The 20,218-nt window shown below is 37.5% G+C and overlaps 1 protein-coding gene across 6 annotated transcripts in view; it reads right to left on the minus strand.

Annotated features, from left to right (window-relative positions):
* Positions 1-20,218, minus strand: part of LOC126185177 (inositol hexakisphosphate and diphosphoinositol-pentakisphosphate kinase) — a 578,601-nt gene that overhangs the window by 39,161 nt on the left and 519,222 nt on the right. For 5 of the 6 annotated variants that reach the window (XM_049928024.1, XM_049928027.1, XM_049928022.1 and 2 more), the window contains exon 26: positions 14,545-14,680. In XM_049928024.1, coding sequence (XP_049783981.1) covers positions 14,545-14,680 — 136 coding nt within the window. Of the gene's footprint in view, positions 1-10,865; positions 12,503-14,544; positions 14,681-20,218 lie in introns of those variants that run through there. The other variant, XM_049928028.1, reaches the window with a different exon arrangement.

Raw genomic sequence — 20,218 nt, forward strand, 5'->3', positions numbered from 1 at the left:
TGAATATGGAAACCATATTTAACACATGATGTAGCTTGTGATCATAATCTAATAAACATGGCAGAATCCTGTTTATCAAGTGCTTGATCATTTCTCCCCTTTTCCTGCACCCACACCACACTCTGGCTGCTTACAACACCATACTTTTACCTCGTGGCAGAGAATGGAACTATATTTTTTTCAGCGTGTTCCACGAGCGCTCCAATTAATGAACATACCTATGATGTTTCAGCATCCTGCAATGTATACAGCCTGTATTGCAGCACTCGGAACACTGTCAGTTTAATTATAACCACCCAGTACGTTTGAACACGTTCTCCAAAAACATGTCCCAAACAGCTAGTTCTAGAGTACAATGGAAATATAGCAGATCTTGTAGCTACAAACATGCCTGACCTTATTGATGGTGCCAGTATAGGGACAGGGACTAGTAATCACAATGTCATATGGCAATGATATTAAGTTAATAAATCCATCAAGTAGACTAGAAGAGTATGTATGCTAGAAACAGCATATAAGCAGTTGTTAGCATCCCACTTAGATGATGACTGGGCATAATTTAGTACCAATATGATGGGCATACAGGAATTATGGGCAAGTTTTAAAAAGATTGGAAATATGTGTCAAGTAAGTGGATTAAGGATGGGAAAGACATACTGTAGTTTAATAACAAAATCTGGAAAATACTGAGGAAGCATAAGCTGGTGTACTTTCGGTTCGAAATAGAATGCACAAATGTTGACAATAGAAATTCGTGCACATGTAAGAAGATAGAAGCATGAAATCTACAACTACCACTGCCATACCTTAGCAAAATATCTTGCCAAGAACCTGAGAAAATTCTGGTTTTGCACAAAATCGCTAAGTAGGTCAAAGATGTCTATTAAGTCACTTACTGAGAGTCTGTTGTGGCAATAGAGGACACAAAAAGGAAAGCTGAAGTTTTAAATTTCACATTTAAGAAATCATTCATGCAGAAGGATTATACAAATATACCATTGCTTGTTCATTGCACCGACTCCTGTATGGAGGACATAATAATAAGCACCCCTGGTGAAGAGAAGGATCTGAAAGAACTGAAAACAAAGAAGTCGCCAGATCCATTTCAATTCAGTATTATAGAGAGTACTCTACAAAACTAGCCCCTTACTCAGATTGTATTTATCACAAATCTCTCACCCAGCACAAGGTCTCAGGTGATTGGAAAAAAGCACGGGTGACTCCTGTACATAGGAAGTGTAAATGAAAAGACCCACAAAATTACTGACCAGTATCCATAACATCCATTTTACAGCAGACTCTTTGAACACACACTCGCTTTAAACATAAAAAAAATTCCTCGAGATACAGAAGCTTCTGCCCACAAAGCAGCACAAATTTATAAAGCATCACTTGTGCGTAACTCAACTTGCTCTCTTTTCACATGATATCTTGTGAATCAACAGGTAGATGAAAAGCAATAGGCAGATTTAGGGAAAGTGTTTGACATGGTGCCTCACTGCAGACTGTTAATGAAGGTATGAGCCTTCGTAAGTAACAGAACCCAGTGTGCTGTCCTCGATTTTGTGGGTTCATCAGAGACATGGGTATCAGGGAAGTGTGAAAAGACTGCTCTCATTCTCTGTATACATAAATTATCTGATGGATAAACCCCAGCAATAGATGGCACTATGGTGTACAGTGTGGTGTCATCACTGAATGACTGTAGTAGGACAGAAGATGAATTAGACAGACTTTCTAGTTGGTGTGATGAATGGCAGCTTGTTTTAAATGTACAAAGATCTAAGTTAATGCAGATGTTTAGGAAAAACAATTCCATGATGTTCGAATAAAACATTAGTAGTGTGCTGCCTGACACAATCACATCGATTAAATATCTAGGTGTAATGTTGTGAAGAAACATGAAATGGAATGAGCATTTATGGACAGTAATAGGGAAGGTGAACGGTCAAATTTGGTTTATAGGGAGAAATTAAGAAAAGTGTGATTCATCTGTAAAGGAGACCACATATAGAACACTAGTGCGTCCCATTCTTGAGTACTGCTCGAGTTTGGAATCCCCACCAAGGTGGATTAAAGGAAGAAGGCGTTGGAGAAATTCAGGATGGGCTGCTATGTTCATTACTGGTAGGTTCAATGAACACGCAAGTATTGCAGAGATGCTTCGTGAACTCAAATGGGAGCTCCAGGAGGGAAGAATATGTTCTTTTCACAAAACACTATTGAGAAAGTTTAGAGAACCAGCACTTGAAGCGGGCTGCTGAATTCTTCTACTGCCAACGACGTATATTTTGTGTAAGAACCACGAAGATAAAAGACAAGAAATTGAGGCTCGTAAGCAGTGTGAGTGGAACAGTGAAGGAAATGACTAGCAGTGGTAAAAAATACGTGATACCACGCACCATATGGTAGCATGCAGAGTATGTATGTAGATGTAGATATTCCAGTCCATCGCAACTCAGGCATATCCTATCCTATTACAGGCATCTGTGAAGACACACACACACACACACACACACACACACACACACACACACACAAATCATTTCAATTCCTCTGAAAGTGGACCTCTTCTACTGCAAGCTCTTTGCTTTCCACATTTAGGTAGAAGTTAGTATGCACAAAAACAAGAAAAAATCTCTAGTAACCATAGGCTCCAAAATGCATTCCTTAAGACCTATGAACACTTGTTCAGGAGAAGAGATGTGTTTCTTGACAACAAAGATGAGCAAGTGCTCATACCTCTTAAGGTATGCACTTCAGAGCCCATATTTTCCCAGACAATTTTTTTTTCTTATTTTGGCCCACACTATCTTTTCCCAAAACAGGAAAAGCAAAGAGCTTGCACTAGAAGATTTTCACTTATAGTTTTTGACTCTTGTCATTTCTGGACCAGGGTGCCTTAGCTGAAATTTATCCATTTACCCTGCACTTCTCTATCATCCCCAAAAGTTTTTAACACCAACATGGTCTCTTCCTGTATGTAGCAGTTCAACTCTAAGTTCAGCACAGCCTTATGTGTAGAAATGACCACGAACCACCGGTCCACAAGAATAAATGGCTACTGCCAAACTGATCAATGGCTGCTTCATAACCCCTGCCACCTGAATCCCCCCCCGCGAATCCCATCTTCCACAACTCTGTACGCCACATGCAAGTGCCTTTGCCTGTACCATGAACTGCTCATCAGTGCCATATCCCTATCACGTCTACTTGCTGCCTCCCTCTCCCAGGCATCAGCAGGCACCTTCCCTCCAATCTGTATCTATATCTACATCCAGTCTCTGCAAGTCACTATATAGCGTGTGGCAGAGGGTATTCTGCACCAATATTAGTCATCACCTCTGGTGCCCCGATTCTCCCTTCATCCAATCCACTTCACTCTGTGCTCCCCTGCACCCAAGTCAAATTACAGCACCACTACAATAGAGTTTGTTGGGGCACTATAGCAGTGTGTGTGTGTGTGTGTGTGTGTGTGTGTGTGTGGGTAGGTAGGTGGGTGGAGGCGGGCGGGTGGGTGGGTGGGTGGGGGCGGGGGAGGGAAGGTGTGGCGCGTGTGCATTTACTAGTTAGATCTGGAGGAAGACATCGTGGAAAAGCTTAGCAACATTTTCAGCTTGGTCTGTGTGTATTGACTGTTGAACATGCCTCAGCTACACAGTGAGTTGTTACCTTTAATCCTTCCATTAACAAATAGCCTTATATAAACTAAACTGAAATCAAACCTACAGTAATTCCTGTAGATAAAGTAGAACAACACTAAGTAGTCTCATACTTAGCCTTTTAAATAACGTGTAAACCCACGCAAGTAAATTCAGAAGATGGTTTTCCCATGTTTACTGGAAACAAATTTTAGCTTCAGTGCATTTTCCATTCATGAAAACTTTTCACTTTTCAGAAATAACACAAATGGAAATATGGGACTTTGTTAACGTAAATAATTTAGGAGTAAAATAGAACACTCACCAAATATGAATAGTGGATTGTAAACACACAAGAGGAGTGGTAGCTGGCAGCTCAGACGGATGCAGCAGGTGTAAGGGATAGGAATGGAACACACGGGCACCGGAGCTGGTGAGTTCATTCCATGCACAATGACGATGACTGGAACATGATGATTGGGTGGTAGTGACATTTAGTGGTCATGTCCACGTACGATGCTGCGGAGAAGTTTCAGCAGAGTTGATATATGACATGGCTGATACTACAGCTGACGTAGGAAGTGCTGGGTGGCTGAATCAGGCAGGTATTACACTTGAGTCTTCCACAGGGATTGACCAGAATGTTGTAAATGTTGGGTGGGCTGCAAAATCCCACTTTAGGAGGGGTGAGAGGGATCATGGGGATGATGCCCCTAATTTCCGTGCACAATGATAGAGAGTCAAAGCCAGGGGGTAATGGGGTGAAGATGGTTTACAGTGAAGGAAGTGGTTTGTATCATTCATATGAGAGACTAGGCTATAGACAGTTGGTTGGAGATTTTGGTTCACAAAAGTGGAGATTATTCCATTGGGAGCACAGTAACCAGCAACTATAGGGTATACAGGATTGTTGGGCTATAAATTTTGGGAAGCATGTAGAAGGTGTGTGTGTGTGGGGGAGGGGGGGTCACTTGTGTGATGACAGCAACAGTAAGAATTCACTGTTTCACCTGCATCTTGGGAGTCAATGAGCTGAATGACAAATGTCATTCAACTACCATAATGCAAAATGGGCACTGTGTTAATCCACAACAATGTTAATACACTTGTGTCTCACATTAACAGACACACTGTGCAGGAATTACTATCTTTTTTCACATGTGAGGAAGTTCCTATCTGTTCAGCATTACCACAATGAGTAAGACAGGTCAGCAGTCATCACACATTAAATTCTGTTAGTGCTCATGTTGCAAAGCAACTCAACAGAAATATATAAAATAGAAAGAAACATTCCACATGGGAAAAATATGAAGCCACCGTGAAGCAACCGTGGGTAGCGAAAGCTGAAATTTGTGTGTGTGTGTTGTGTTTTTTTATTGTGTCTATCTACCGGCACTTTCTCGTTTGGTAAGTCACAGCATCTTTATATAATTTTTTTCTGTTGAGTTGCTTTGCAACATGTGTCCTAACAGAATTCACAAGGATGGAATCAACCGGCAAGTGTCACAATGGAATAAATGTGCCAACAGTTTTGGTGACTATTTTTGGGTATGTGTACTATGTATAACTATATTTTTGGGTTAATAAAATAGTTACCATTACTTTACACTAGTAAAGTTGTGTACACACACACACACACACACACACACACACACACACACACACACACACACACCTGGTCGTATGGTGCCACCATCTATTGGTAGAGAGACTGACGCATGTGCACCGTTTGATGTTGCATAGTGCCAGGGTGGTTTCATGCCGAAGAGAAGGTGGTCACACATGTTATCGTCCACTACTCAACATGCAAGTGAGTAAGCAGGAACAACAAGAAGTGATTTGATTTTTGGCAGTGGAGGGAGTTGGAGGCCATGAAACATGTATGAAGGTTGTGTATGGCGAGTACAGTATGAGTCGATGAAGTGTTGTGGAATGGTGCAAACGATTCCCTGAGGGGCGCGAGTCACTGGAAGATGATGCTCGTACTGGACAGGCTCATTGTGTCATCACGCTGGAAATGGTTGCGGAAGTGAATGCTTTAGTTTTGGACAACTGCAGAATCACCATGGACAAGATCCATTGCTTACTGAGTATTAGCATGGGCTCCGTCCACACCATAATGCATCAACGCTTGAACTTTCGAAAAATGTGTGAGCAGCGGGTTCCCCACCAACTGACTGCCAAACAGTGCAATACTCACTCGAATGACACTGTCTTTGAGTCATCTGTAACATTATAATGAGGAGGAACACAGCTTTCTGTGGCGTATTGTCACAGGTGACGAAACACTGTGTCACTATTTTGAACCGGAGAGCAAGTGTCACAGCAAGTAGTGGAAACGTGTGACTTCACCACCTCCAAAGAAGTCAAAGGTCATGCACACCAATTCTGGCAAGGTCATGATGTTCTCCTTTTTTGACCACAAGCGCCCACTGCTTGTCAAGTTCCTGGAACAGGAAACCACCATCAATGCCCAAGATTATCAAGCCACTTTACAGAATATTAGACGAGCCATCAAGTTGAAATGCTGAGGCATGTTGTCCAGTGGTGTTATCCTCCTGCATGATAATGTCTGCTCACACACTGCCAATGCGGTGAAGATGACATTGCAGCAGTTTCGGTGGAAAACGATGGAACATCCAACATACAGTCCCGACCATTCATCATGTGACTTTCATGTATTTGGACCTCTAAAACAAGCCATTCACGGACATCAATTCACAATGGACGATGAAGTGTGTGATTGGGTCCAGGCCTGGATCTGGCAACAATCAAACATGTGGAAGACTTCCAAGTTCGCCTCACCCAAGAAAGCTCATCGGGTGAAATCAAACATTAAAACAATGCTGATTGGTTTTCTTGATGTGAGAGGAGTTGTCCATTTAGAGTTCATCCTGCAGAGTCAGGCAGCTAACCAGGCTTTCTACTTAGAAGTTTTGAAAAGATTACGCAACAGTGTGTGGCGGAAGCAGATTGATTGGTAGCAATCAGGTGACTGGTTTTTCCGTCATGACAATCCCCCTGCTAACATAGGCCTATGACAATCCTTGACCAAAAATGGTATGCCCCCCCCCCCCCAAATATTCACCCAACCATGCAAATTTTTTTTGTTTCTTACAAGGGAACCTCCCCATCGCACCCCCGTCAGATTTAGTTATAAGTTGGCACAGTGGATAGGCCTTGAAAAACTGAACGCAGATCAATTGAGAAAACAGGAAGAAGTTGTGTGGAACTATGAAAAAATAAGCAAAATATACAAACTGAGTAGTCCATGTGAAGATAGTCAACATCAAGGAGAACGTGTGCTCAGGAGAACCGTGGTCCCGTGGTTAGCATGAGCAGCTGCGGAACAAGAGGTCCTTGGTTCAAGTCTTCCCTTGAGCGAAAAGTTTTTCTTTATTTTCACAAAGTTATGATCTGTCTGTTCGTTCATTGACGTCTCTGTTCACTGTAATAAGTTTAGTGTCTGTGTTTTGCAACCGCACCGCAAAACCGTGCGATTAGTAGACGAAAGGACGTGCCTGTCCAATGGGAACCGAAAACATTTGATCGCAAGGTCATAGGTCAACCGATTCCTCCACAGTCTGATATATTCTATATGACACTGGTGACGGCATGTGTGTCATATGACAGGAATATGTTGTCGACCCACCTAACTTGTACACTTGGCGAATGGGTAAAAAGATTCTTCTACCTTGTCCGATTTAGGTTTTCTTGTGGATGTGATAATTACTCCCAAAAAAGTGATGGAAACATAAGAGTTTGTCACATAAACTGAAAATAAAAAATTAAACTTTTTGCTGGAGGGAGGACTTGAACCAAGGACCTCTCGTTCCGCAGCTGCTTATGCTAACCACGGGACCACGGCACTCCTGAGCTTGCACAATCCTTGATGTCGCTTATCTTGTGTATGGAATACTCAATTTGTATTTTTACTTATTTTTTCATAGTTCCACACAACTTCTTCCTGTTTTCTCGATTGATCTGTGTTCAGTTTTTCAAGGCCTATCCACTGTGCCAACTTATAACTAAATCTGAGGGGGGTACAATGGGGAGGTTCCCTTGTTAGAATGAAAAAGAAACATGAAAGGAAAGTGTTTTGCTGATGTTCCTGAGGTGAAGAAAAAAGATGGAGGTGCTGCCAAGCATCAATGAAGATTAATTCAAATGATATTTTGGAAAACCTAATGAAAGATTATACAAGTGTACTAGTGCAAGTGGAGATTACTTTGAAGGGGATTGTAGGATTGTGCTTGAAAAGTGAATAAATAAGTTACAAAAAATAAGTTCAGTTTCTGTTAGGTATCCCCTCACAAATAATTGAGACAAACCAGAAAAGCAGTCAGAGAGAGAGAGTGTAAGTCTAATCATGATTTAAATCAAATCAAGCTGACTCAAAGACAGTTGAAAGTAACACTGTAAAAGATGACTCATGCTTTGTGCCTTGTTTCACATTTAAAGCAACTCTGGACTCATTTCAGTAACATACACGTGACCCTACTGAGTCTGTATAAATAGTTTTGAATTTCAATTTGGTAATGTACAGTCCTTGGTGGAATATAAATTAGTTAAGGAGTAAAGATATTAACACTACCACACTACTGAAATTTGAAATAACTTTTTCTGTCAGTAAGGTTAGGTTAATATCAGCAATGTAAGTAATGAGTGCATATAAAATTTCTTTCATAAAAATTGTTAAAGATGATACATAACTAATGCACAAAAATTTTGCATGGCAGAGTAAGAAAGGAAAATTTGAACTATTTGCTGTGAACAGTATGTATGGAGACTGACAGCTGCCAATAATGATTGAACATCTCCCACAAGAATGTTCTCTAGGCTTGAATAGCAGCAACCACATAATCCATATTAAATTCTGGGAAAACTAGTGGTCACAGTATGATGATGCATTAACTATCTAATGCCCGCAAGTGCTGCAGTGATAACTGCAAACATGTGAAAAGAAATAGTAAGCACATGTATGACAATTAGTAAAGTCATGTTTATCAGCCAACAGTGAAATGCATTTGTGTCTCAGGGGCTCACTGTTTATGGAGAAGAATATAAATCCAAAGGTCTGGAAAACCAATCCTAGATAAATCCTACGACTTTCTTTTTAACATGGAATTTCTTTCTCCTGGGGCAGTATTTATGTTAATGTGCCAAATGCTGAGTTGCACCGTGGTTTGGAGTCAACGTTAACCTGTAGGTCCCCATATATCTGGATGGGTAAGTCTATTCAAAGGTCTTTGGAACATAGGAGCATACCATCTCCAAAAGTGCCATTTCTAGTCATTCACTCTGGTAGTCAAACCAACAATGCAAGTATGTACCTCTGTTGCTCTCTGCTTTGTGAGAAACAATGGCTTTATACCTGTAAACTATTCAGATTTGCATTCACACAAAAAGTCACCAAAATCCATGGCTCATGAGTAATATTTGTGTTTTCACCATCCTCAGCTAATGGCTGAGACCAGATGCAGGGCGACATCACAGTTGTCTATAGTTTGTGTTCAAAGCCAAATTGCTTGAACCACCTAACAGCCAATGCCAGGTGGGCATGAATTATCACCTGACAAATGATGTTTCCTCTAAGGCATTGGTTATAAAGATAATTATGACTCCATTATGTTTTGAAACCATACCAGCTGTGTACTTGCTGTTTTCCTACTGTTCTGGGCCACTGCAGTGGGTAGAATTCTGTGTTCAAAAGACTTAATCTCTGAGAATTATATGGTTTCTTTTCATTTGCTTTACAGTTATGTGACTATTTCGATGTTTTTTGGCTGCAGAGAAGTTTGTTGGAGAAGTTTAAGAACTTATTTTGAATTATTTTCTGCCAGCTTTACAACATGAAACCTTCAATAATAAATACTTTTTATCTACAATGTACAATTAAAAAATACGATCATGTATGAAAATCATGCCAATAGCTAATTTAGTAGTCACCAAATGTTTTTCACGCTAATTTAGATCAACACTGATTCTTGTTCAGATGAGACAAGTTTAGTGTTATACAATATAGCAAATTAGTTAGCTGTGTTCAGTTTCTTAACTAAAGACAAAATTAATCTTCAGTCAGCAACATTTGTACAATCGACCCTTTGAGTTATAAAGTTTTAGATGTCAAACAATAGAAACTCTGGATTGAAATACCAACAGTATTAGGAAAAGGATAGATTGTTACACACTGTAAAGATGACTCATTGAGTTGCAGACAGGCACAACAAAAAGACTGCTATATATTATTTCTTCAGTGAAGAAAAACACTCTCACTCTCTCACTCTCTCTCTCTCTCTCTCTCTCTCTCTCTCTCTCTCTCTCTCTCTCTCTCTCTCTCTCTGCCTGTTTGCAACTCAACAGGTCATCTTTATGGTGAGTCGCAATCTATTCTTTTCCTAATATTGTTGAAGTGTCGGATACATTTTGCTACCTAGTACAGTCTCTCACAAACCTTAAATAGTTCTGTGTTCCTAACCATAAGAACTTTTCCCTCTCCCCTTCACTAATTTAACATTGTGGGAACAGATCCCCCTGGGTATCAAATCCATACAGAGCATTTCAGAACTTGGAATCAAAAAAAGTTTTGTAATGTAAAGAAAGTTAGACATAATATTAACAGCTAAAATATGATGCATGTAACACATACACCAATACAGTCTTTTAAAATCCAATGGAGAAGCAAATAAAATGTATATAGATTACACATTCTAACATATTAAGTTTTTTCATTACCGGCTCGCGATAATCACAATATGAAATAGAAACATTTCGAAGTCTATTGTGAAGTAATGAAATCACCCTGTTCACTTGCACTGTAAAGTCTGGTTTGGAGCTGAAAATATCATTGTATTCAGGACTGATGAATATGGAGTTTAGTCCCATAAAACAACAAATCATCATCATCATTGTAATATAGTTCTGATTGTTGTAACTTCACACATTAATTATTTATTGTTAGTGCATGTGGATAGCACAAAAACAGTAAATAAGATACCATGGTTTTTAGGGCACTATTACAATGGGCTTGGTGGTGAAACAGTGAGGCATATTTCAGTTCACCACCAAAATAAATTAAAATATTGATAAACTTTGTGTCATGGAGTTTTTTTCTGAACACAAAATATGAAAGGATGGATATCCAAAATCATAGTTTTTTTTTTTTTTTTTAGATTAAGTTAAGGTTGTATAAAAGTATAGCATTTTAATATAAAAATGACAGCTTATACAAAATAACTTCAGGAAAATATCCATTTTACACATATTACAGCAGTCATACAAAAATAATTTATTTCCAATTCAGTCAATCCTAATACTATAAAGGAAGTTGATCCTTACAATATTTTGATCGGTGAAAAAAAAAATGGAAATGAACATACAAATTATATTTCCAATATTCTAAATGGATCTCGTCCAGTGTTTACTTTCTGTGAATCTGTGTAAAACCAAGTGCAGCTAAATACTGTGTATATTTGTGTACATAGCTTAATAATGTACATTATAGGAAGAGATCTGATATGGATACCACAAGGCAGTGCACTCACCAGCATTGTATGTAGCTACACTTGGTCAACAACATAATGTTCTTGTAACACCTCCATCTGATGATGAGCCTGGAGTGGCTCAAAAACATGTTCATGGTTGAATAAATCATAAAAAGGCAACTGGTTGCATATTTACTACCAGATAAATCAACAAGAATCTCATATTGCCAACCAACAGTTGACTTCAGATGTATTAATTCTTAAAACATTTCGATTTCCACACATTAGGCAGAAATTATTTGACTCTAGTGGGTAGTTCTGAAGAAGTGCAAATTCAACAATCTGTGTGTTGATTGTGACACATCTCACAGCACATTTGGCACAGGTATTTAAATAGTTATATTTTGAATTTATAGTTCTAAACGATTAATGACCATAAATCTTTTGAGTGAGATGGTAAATATTGTCCCATGCCTAGCTCAATACAACAAGTTGTACAAATTTGAATAAAAATCAGTGGAAGCACTGAAACCGAAGCTCTAAGATGAGGACTCATCTGAGAGAAATGTCTCTTCTAACATTCATTTTACTTCAAACCCATATAAGTGATGTGGGTGGGAGGTAGGGAGTATAAAGCTACATCCCATAAGCTGAATACCACAAGAGTTCCACTGTTGGTTTCAGAAAACCTTTCTGTTTAAATTATTCATAAAAGGACAGAAAAATACAATTTACATTTAACAGATATAAGGGGAGGGAGGGTGAAAACAAATTACTGTAATTAGCAAAAAATAGTTCCAAATTTTACACAAAAATTTGTAGCATTACAGATAAAATATACAGTTTTATCTAAACAAACTTCAATACTGTTTGCACTATTTTAATTAAATGAAAAAAATTTTAAAAGCACATACCTACAGTTACCATAGTTCCTTTTTTTAAAAAAAATCAGTAATATTTTTTCAGCTTAGCTAACAAATGATGCTCTTAAGAATTTATAAAAACACACTTGCTGTAACTTCTCAGAAAATTAAAAACATTAGCCTTTAAATAACTAGTTTCAAACTGTCAACTGAATGTATATCTTATTTTAAACAAAATTTTCTTTTGCACACTGCAGGATAAGATGTATTTTGCACAGATATTATCAGAAATAACTGATAATATGCACACCAAAGTGTTATGAAAACTGCAAGATATACCAATCATATATTTATGATCCCTGTGCTTCACATCACATCACAATATCACTACTTCACATTCCAGATGTATGATGATTCACAGCAAAAAATTTTTTGTTCTTTTTAACTGCCCCCACTTTGACACTTTACAATGGACTAACCTAGTTTGAATTTCTTGTTTGGTACAAAATTTGATCTGAAAAAGAGAACAATTAAATCACTGAAATAGGTGTCTCAAAAACTGCATCAAAGTAACCATAAATTATGTTAAGAATTCCTCACTGTCCATGTGCATCAACCAGCTTCAGACAGAAATACCATCTTTGATGTAAAGACTGAATCATATTGTGTTGATTAAATATGAAGCATTGTGGATGGCAACTGTTACAGGATAAGTAATGCTCAAATATTTTTGATGTCATTCGCAAAACCATTCTCAGACAAGAAGACAGAACAAATGCAATTTTTTGTAAAGAAGAGAAACAATGTTATAGCAATTCTAATTATCTTATTTGTGCTTTCAATTTATTGATTTGTAGCACAATGAAAGACAATTATATGCGTTCACCTACAGAAACAAAACTGAACGTAAGAAATATCTTTACAGTAAAGACTGTACCCGAGATATCATAGAGCAACCTTATTAAATTAGGATTATTGGGTCAACAACAAAGTAGCTCTAATGAAATTTCATATAGTGATGGAATGTGAAACATACCTGAACACACTAATGGCCTGTTGAAATTAATCCAAATGCACATGTAAAACTATGGTAAATAGGGTGTAACAAAACAAAAAGGAGCTGCTGTATTCAAAATCTTCCAGAAATGGTGTAAAATGGAGGGAGGCCCACTGAGTGGCGACTGAGTATCAAAGTTTGCGTATAAAGAGTTGCATGTTTTGAGAAGTGTTTCTAGCAATAATTATTTCTGAGAAAACACTGACTTAGCTATCAACAGTTGAAGCATTCTGTATTTCATTGTAAGATATTTTAAACAATTTAGTGTTTTTAACAGTGACAGAGTATAATGATGGCATAGTGGTAACGGAAAAAAAATTATATGTTTAATGCAAAGCAGACAAAAACTGTGATACAGTATTTGTACAAACTGGGCAAGAATCATGGAATGAATAGGTTTCCATTTTGTGTTTATGGAAGAAATTTAGTGAAATGACAGAAAACTCAAATCAGGGTTTCATACTGGATTTTGACAAAGATTCTTGCAAATGCAAGTCCAGTCTGTTCAACATAATACCATCTCACACTGTGTCTGGTGGTAATATACTATACTATACTACACTATACTATACTATACCACCAATACCATCACCACTATTATGTTTATTATATCTCATGCCTTATACAATGGATGTCACAAGATACCTACTTGTGTGTTTGTGTCCATGTTCCTGTTCCAGCAAAGACATTGGGTTGGTTGGTTGGTTAAGTTACGGGAATAATAGTGAGGTCATCAGTCAATAGTTCAAGAGAGAGTTCATCTGGAGTCAGTGACATCAGCCAGAAATTTGACTGAATTGTAATAGCATGTAAGAGTGGTAGAATCAAGGATGAAAACAGTACTAATGCCAGAGATGAAACAAGAGAGAGAAAAGTATATAGGTTGGACCAGTATGCAGACCAGAGCTCCCCCAGGACTCACCTGTGGTGACACATACCTCACCCACATACCATTCCCCACAAACTTGCAGTAGGCCTAAGACAGTAACAGAATAAATAATTCCTTCTAGCTGGGAGGTTCATGGTAGTACAGTGAGAAGCTAAAAGTGTAAACACAGACTCTGGGATTATAACAGTTCATTCACATCACATCTGCAAGAATTTAGTGAAGGTAGCTTTAAATTTTGGACATGCCCCTTTGACTCATTCAAACGAACACCACCATCATTACCAGGCTATCCTCACTCTATCTACTCAGCACTGTCGAGCATTAGATTTTAGTGTGAACGTGAGTCTATCTCAAGCAGTTTCATTTTGCTTGGGTCATTAAATAGTAAACAAAGTTCCTATACTTCATGAGTGTTTAATTTAATAGTCACATTCTACTAAACACTACTAAAAATTATGCTATTTATACTACAAAATGTGAAAAAGGATTAGTGGGACATATCTTCTTGACTTTGTGAGGAAAAGAAGCTCAGCAAGAATTAGTACCAAGTATTTTCTACAGGTCTTTATGTCACATCTGTAAGGTGAATAAATGATCTTGAAATACTTACCCTTTAGTAGTAATTACATTTTCAGGTCTATCACGGTTTTCCACAGTCATTGCATCTCGCATGGAAAACTCAGCTCCATTTGGTGAGGAAGCTCCACTGCTGGATACAAATGAAGGTGGACCACTCCACTGTAAACCTGTGGGATTCAAAACAATAAACAACCTACACACGTAAAATGTTAGCAATTACTAAACAAAACAAGTTTTATCTCCAATTATTATCACTACCTGCTTCTACAGATAAATTAAATTTAATATCTTTAGTTTAATCTTATTCCACATCAATAAACAACCATTCAAAACATGCAAATTGTGTAAAACTTGATACGAGGGAATTGATCCAAATATTGTGATTATTCTGTTTACACAATCAACAGTGATATCTATCTCTACATACATATTCTGCAAGCCACCATATGCTGCATGATGGAGGTTACCTAGTACCACTACTAGTAATTTACTTCCTGTTCCACTTGCAAATAGAGCGGGGGATAAATGACTGTCTCTTTCTTTATCTCCATACAAGCCTTAATTCCTCTTTTATTATCTTTGTGGCTCTTACACAATATGTATGTTAGCAGCAGTAGAATTGTTCTGCACTCATCTTCAAATGCCAGTTCTATACAATTTCTCAATAGCATTCCCTGAAAAGAACATCACCTTTCCTCTGTAACACTCGCATCTTAACTGAATCTAGTGCTAACAAATTTAGCAGCCATCCCTGAATTGCTTCAATGCTTTCCTTTAATCCAACCTGACAGGGATACCAAACAGTCTAGAAATATTTGAGAGAGGGGTTGGATTTTACAGATGAACAACACATTCTGAAAATTCTCCCAATATGCCAAAGTTGACCATTCACCTTCCCTACTTCTGTCCTTATGTGCTCATTCCCTTTCATGTCACGTTGCAATGTTATGCCTAGATATTTAATTTTTATGACTCTGTCAATCAGTACACAACTAATGCTGTATTTTAACATTACAGGATTGTTTTTCTTACTCGTCTGCATTAACTTACATCTTTCTACATTTGGAGCAAGCTGCCATATGTCACACTAACTACAAATTTTATCCAAGTCATCTTCAATCCTCCTGTTGTCACTCAAATATGACACCTTCCATATAACACAGCATTATCAGCAAACAGACACATTGCTGCTCATCCTGTCTGTCGAATCACTTATGTATATAGAAAATAAGAGTGGTTTTATCACATTTTCCTGGGGCACTCCTGATGATAGTCTCATATCTGATGAATACCTGCCATTGAGGAAAATGTACTAAGTTCTATTACTTAATTCAGTTTTGAGCAATTCACTTATCTGACAAATGCTTGTAACTATTTTAACAATATGCAGTGGGGCACCATGTCAAATGCTTTAAGGAAATCTAGGAATACAGAATATGCCCCTTCTCCATGCTTTGGTGGATATCATGTGAGAAAAGTGCAAGTTGAGTTTTGCATGAACAATGCTTTCAAAAACCATGTTTATTTGTGGACACAAGCTTTTCTGTCTAGAATAAATTTATTATATTCAGACTGAAAATATGTTGAAAATCTCTGCAGCAAACCTATGTTATGGATATTGGTCTGCAATTTTGTGGGTCTGCTTTTTTACCATTCTCATATACATAAGTCACCTGGCCTTTTTTCTAGTCATTTGGGGTTTTGCACTCTGTGAGAGATTTACATTAATGCAAGCTAAGGAAGAAAACCAAACTGGGATTCCATCTGGACCTCATGATTTATTTGTTTTCAACTCTTTCAGTTGCCTCTCTATGCCAGACCTCCATACGCAGTCTGCACTATAGTCATCAAATGATGGTATGTTTGTACATTCATCCTTAAATGTGAGATTTAAAACGTCAGCTTTCCTTTGGCCATCTTCTATTGCCACACCAGACTGAATAGAAGCCTCTGACTTGCTTAGTGATTTTTCATAGGACCAGAATTTTCCTGAGCTGTGAAGGTATGAAAATGAAAGTTGTATGCTTAGTGCATTTATCTTTTTACAGATGCACAAACTTCTACTAACATTTGCCTTTCATCATTTGTGCATTATGTTTTGAACTGAGACTGCAACAGTCTCTGCTTTCTCAGTATTTTCTGGATTGTACTATTAAAACACAATGGGTCTTTTCCAACCTTAATCCATTTACTTGGCACATACTTCTCCAGGACACAATCTACAATCTGTTTAAACTTTCCACGATGAGATTTTCACTCTGCAGCGGAGTGTGCACTGATATTTGCCGGGAAGTGTTTAAACTTTACCCATAAATTTTCTATGTCCATCATACTGGAACTAAATTATGTCCATACATTTTCTAAGTGGGATGCTATCAACTGCTTATCTGTTCTTTCTAGCAAAAATACAGTAATAGCCTTCTTGATGGATTTATTAACTTTAGTATCCATTGTAATTATAATGAGATCATGAACATGAATCACTGACAGTTATTGAACTAGCTGCTCAACACAGTTTTAAGAAAATGCATCCACAACTACTTCACAAGACTGCCTGTCCATACCACCTGCAATGAATCAATCGACATTTCCAGTTCATACTCTGTGGGTTAATATCACCTCCAAATAATATTGCGTTATCTGGGTATTTCTTCATTACTGAGCACCGAATTTTCTTGAATGATTCTAAAACTGTCAAGGCAGAATTGGTTGACCCATAAAAAAATCTATTAATTGAGTTCACCTAGATCTGTTACGCATGTCAAGTTAACTTCACAGCTGAACTCAGTTCCAAGCCTGATAGAGACAATATTTTTGTCGACTGCAATGAACACTACCCCCTCTCATCCTGCATTATCTAATCTGTCTTTTACGATACATGTAACATGCCTCGCTAAATATTTCAGAGCTTTCTATGTCACATTTCGACCAACTCTTGGTTCCAAGAATAATTTGAATACAACAACTTTCCTGGAGGGCAGTAAATTCAAGAACCTTCTTAAAAATACTTCAACTATCTACACCTACCCAAAAAAACAAAAATGTTCATATGCACTCCAGAAGTACTATGCTACCCGATTAGCTACTTCCTTTGAGTAGTGTACCTGTGGTCTATCAAGGGGAGTCCTGACAGTGTAAATCTTTCTGAAGAGACATCTATTCTTTATATATATATATATATATATATATGTGTGTGTGTGTGTGTGTGTGTGTATCTTCCTGAAGAGACATCTATTTCTTTATATATATATATATTGTAAGTTCTGATTAAATGAGGATAGGGCAGGGAATTGGTATCTGATTTTTCAAAAGCAAACATCCCGAAATTTGTTCAATAATTTCAGAAACCTGCAGAAAACCTAAATCTGTGTGGCCTAGGGAAGTTTGAATTCAGCTTCTGTCTACTGCAAGCCCAGTATGTCTATCTATGCACCACTGTATTCAGCGTGACAGAGAAGTGTGTATTTCATAATCACACTGGCAAACAAAAGCACTAATGTACACTATTTGAAGCATATACTGCAATTATGCACAGGAGCAGCTGTGTGTTGTGAATGACGGAGGGAAAGAAATGAAGTTCCAAGAAAGAAAACTATTGCAAAGTGCATACAGAATTTTTATACACATGCAAACTAGTGGACAATAAAAATAACTTAGTTATTTAACAGTGTTTCACCAGAATAGTAAGTCAATACAAAACAAAGTGCAACAACTATAAACTGAACTAGATGCCACAGATAGCTTGGTTGTCTGTGTTACTGAACACTGGTACAAAGGAAATGGAACTGAATACATATTTTTACCTTCTTATGAATTGGCTGGTTACTACAGCAGAACATTAAAGATGCGTTGAGGCTCATGTATATATGTTAAAAGGGGACTTCAGTTTATAGTTAGAAGTGATATGATTTCTTTGAGTGAAGAAAAACATTCTGAACTCTCAGGAGTAGAGTTAAAAGAACAAAATACACTTAAAAATCTGTTATACTGTGCTTATATCGGTCCCCTAATGGAGACATTGGAAACTTTTTCATTAAATTAATACAAGTGCAGGACAAGACAGGTAATCCTAAAAGGACATATTATTATTTGTGGAGATGTAAATATTAATAAGATGAAAGTGGAGAAGTCAGCAATAGATTCTTGAATATCGTGTACAGTTATGGTATCTTGTAATGGGTAGCAAAAACCAGAAGAATAACTAAACACCCATCTTCAATAACTAACCATAGTCTAACAGATATCAACCATAACTGTTGTAAGGTAGCTGTTAAAAACCTTGGGGTATCAGACCATTTTGGTCAAACTGCAGAAGTTAAAATATCTAAAAAGAGGTAATCAAGCTGATTAGCTACAGAAGGGTGTTTTTGAAATAAAAAACGTGCAAATTTTTCAAAGTAGATGACCAGCCAGAAGTATATTCCAGAACACATCTAAATGAAAAATTTAACATATTCACAAATATATTCAAATTAAACTTTGGGGAGGCAATTCCTAAGATAATATATTAAGTTGGGGAATCTAACAGAAAGAATTGGGTAACAAAAGGTAAGAAAATAATAGTGACCCAGCCTTCTTACAATTTTTTTCTCTGATACTAAAGGATAACAGAAATTACTGCAGGAAGCAAAAAGAATCTAAAATGATAGGACCATACAGAACTCAAATCAATAAAAGCAAAGCCATTTGGAATACCATAAAAATAGTTTAACAGATAATCCCAAGGACCTGGTCAACTTAGCAAACAACTACATTAGAAATGTAGCAACCAAACTGCAAGAAAAGCTTCCAAAAATACAACATATAGCTATAAAAAACTATATGTCTTACACAATGCTGCCGGTACCCACCACTGGGAAGAAAACCAGCATGATTCCTCACACATTTAAGAGTAAAATGACCACAGGTCTATATGAAGTTCCAATTGGTCTACAAAAGACTACATTAGCAGCATTAAAACATCCCTAACAGACGTTATAAATGAGTCACTCTAATCGGGTTGCTTTATGATTACCTAAGGCATGCAAAAGTTCTTCCCAATCACAAAATAGATGATACAGATAATATAGGGAATTACAGACCAGTTTGCTTACTGTCTTCCTATCCAAAAAGAATAGAAATTATTCTGAAACACAGTCTTGTGGATTATTTGCATAAATGACAACATCTGTGCAAAGAACAGTTTGGTTTCAGGTCTAAAAAGGGAACAGAAGCTACTATAGCAAAATTTACAAAGCAGGTTTTAGAAGCCCTAGATAAAGGAGAAAAAGTAACAGGCAGTTTCCTTGACCTCAGAAAAGCATTTGGCACAGTTGATAATGAAATAATCCTAGGTAAACCTGAAGCTCTAGGAATAAGGGGGGTTGTAAATAAATGGTTTAGATATTACCTAGAAGACAGAATGCAGGGGGTAAAGATATCCCAAATTTCAAGTGGCTCAAATTATGTGGTGAAACATCTTTCAGTTCAAGAATATTTGAACTTTTCAGTCCCTCAAGGGAGCATGTTACATCCAATACTGTTTCTCATAAACACTAATGACTTCCCAAAATAAGTCACACAAGGAGAAACCCAAGTTATTTGCCGACGACAGCAATATAGTAATGACAGATAAGACAGCAGAAATGTTAGAAGTGAAAGCTGAAAAAGCACTTATGGTGGTCTACAACTGGTCAAATAACAATAAAGTAGCTCTTTATGCAAAG

The sequence above is a fragment of the Schistocerca cancellata genome, chromosome 4, assembly GCF_023864275.1.
Source record: "Schistocerca cancellata isolate TAMUIC-IGC-003103 chromosome 4, iqSchCanc2.1, whole genome shotgun sequence".
Taxonomy (NCBI): domain Eukaryota; kingdom Metazoa; phylum Arthropoda; class Insecta; order Orthoptera; family Acrididae; genus Schistocerca; species Schistocerca cancellata.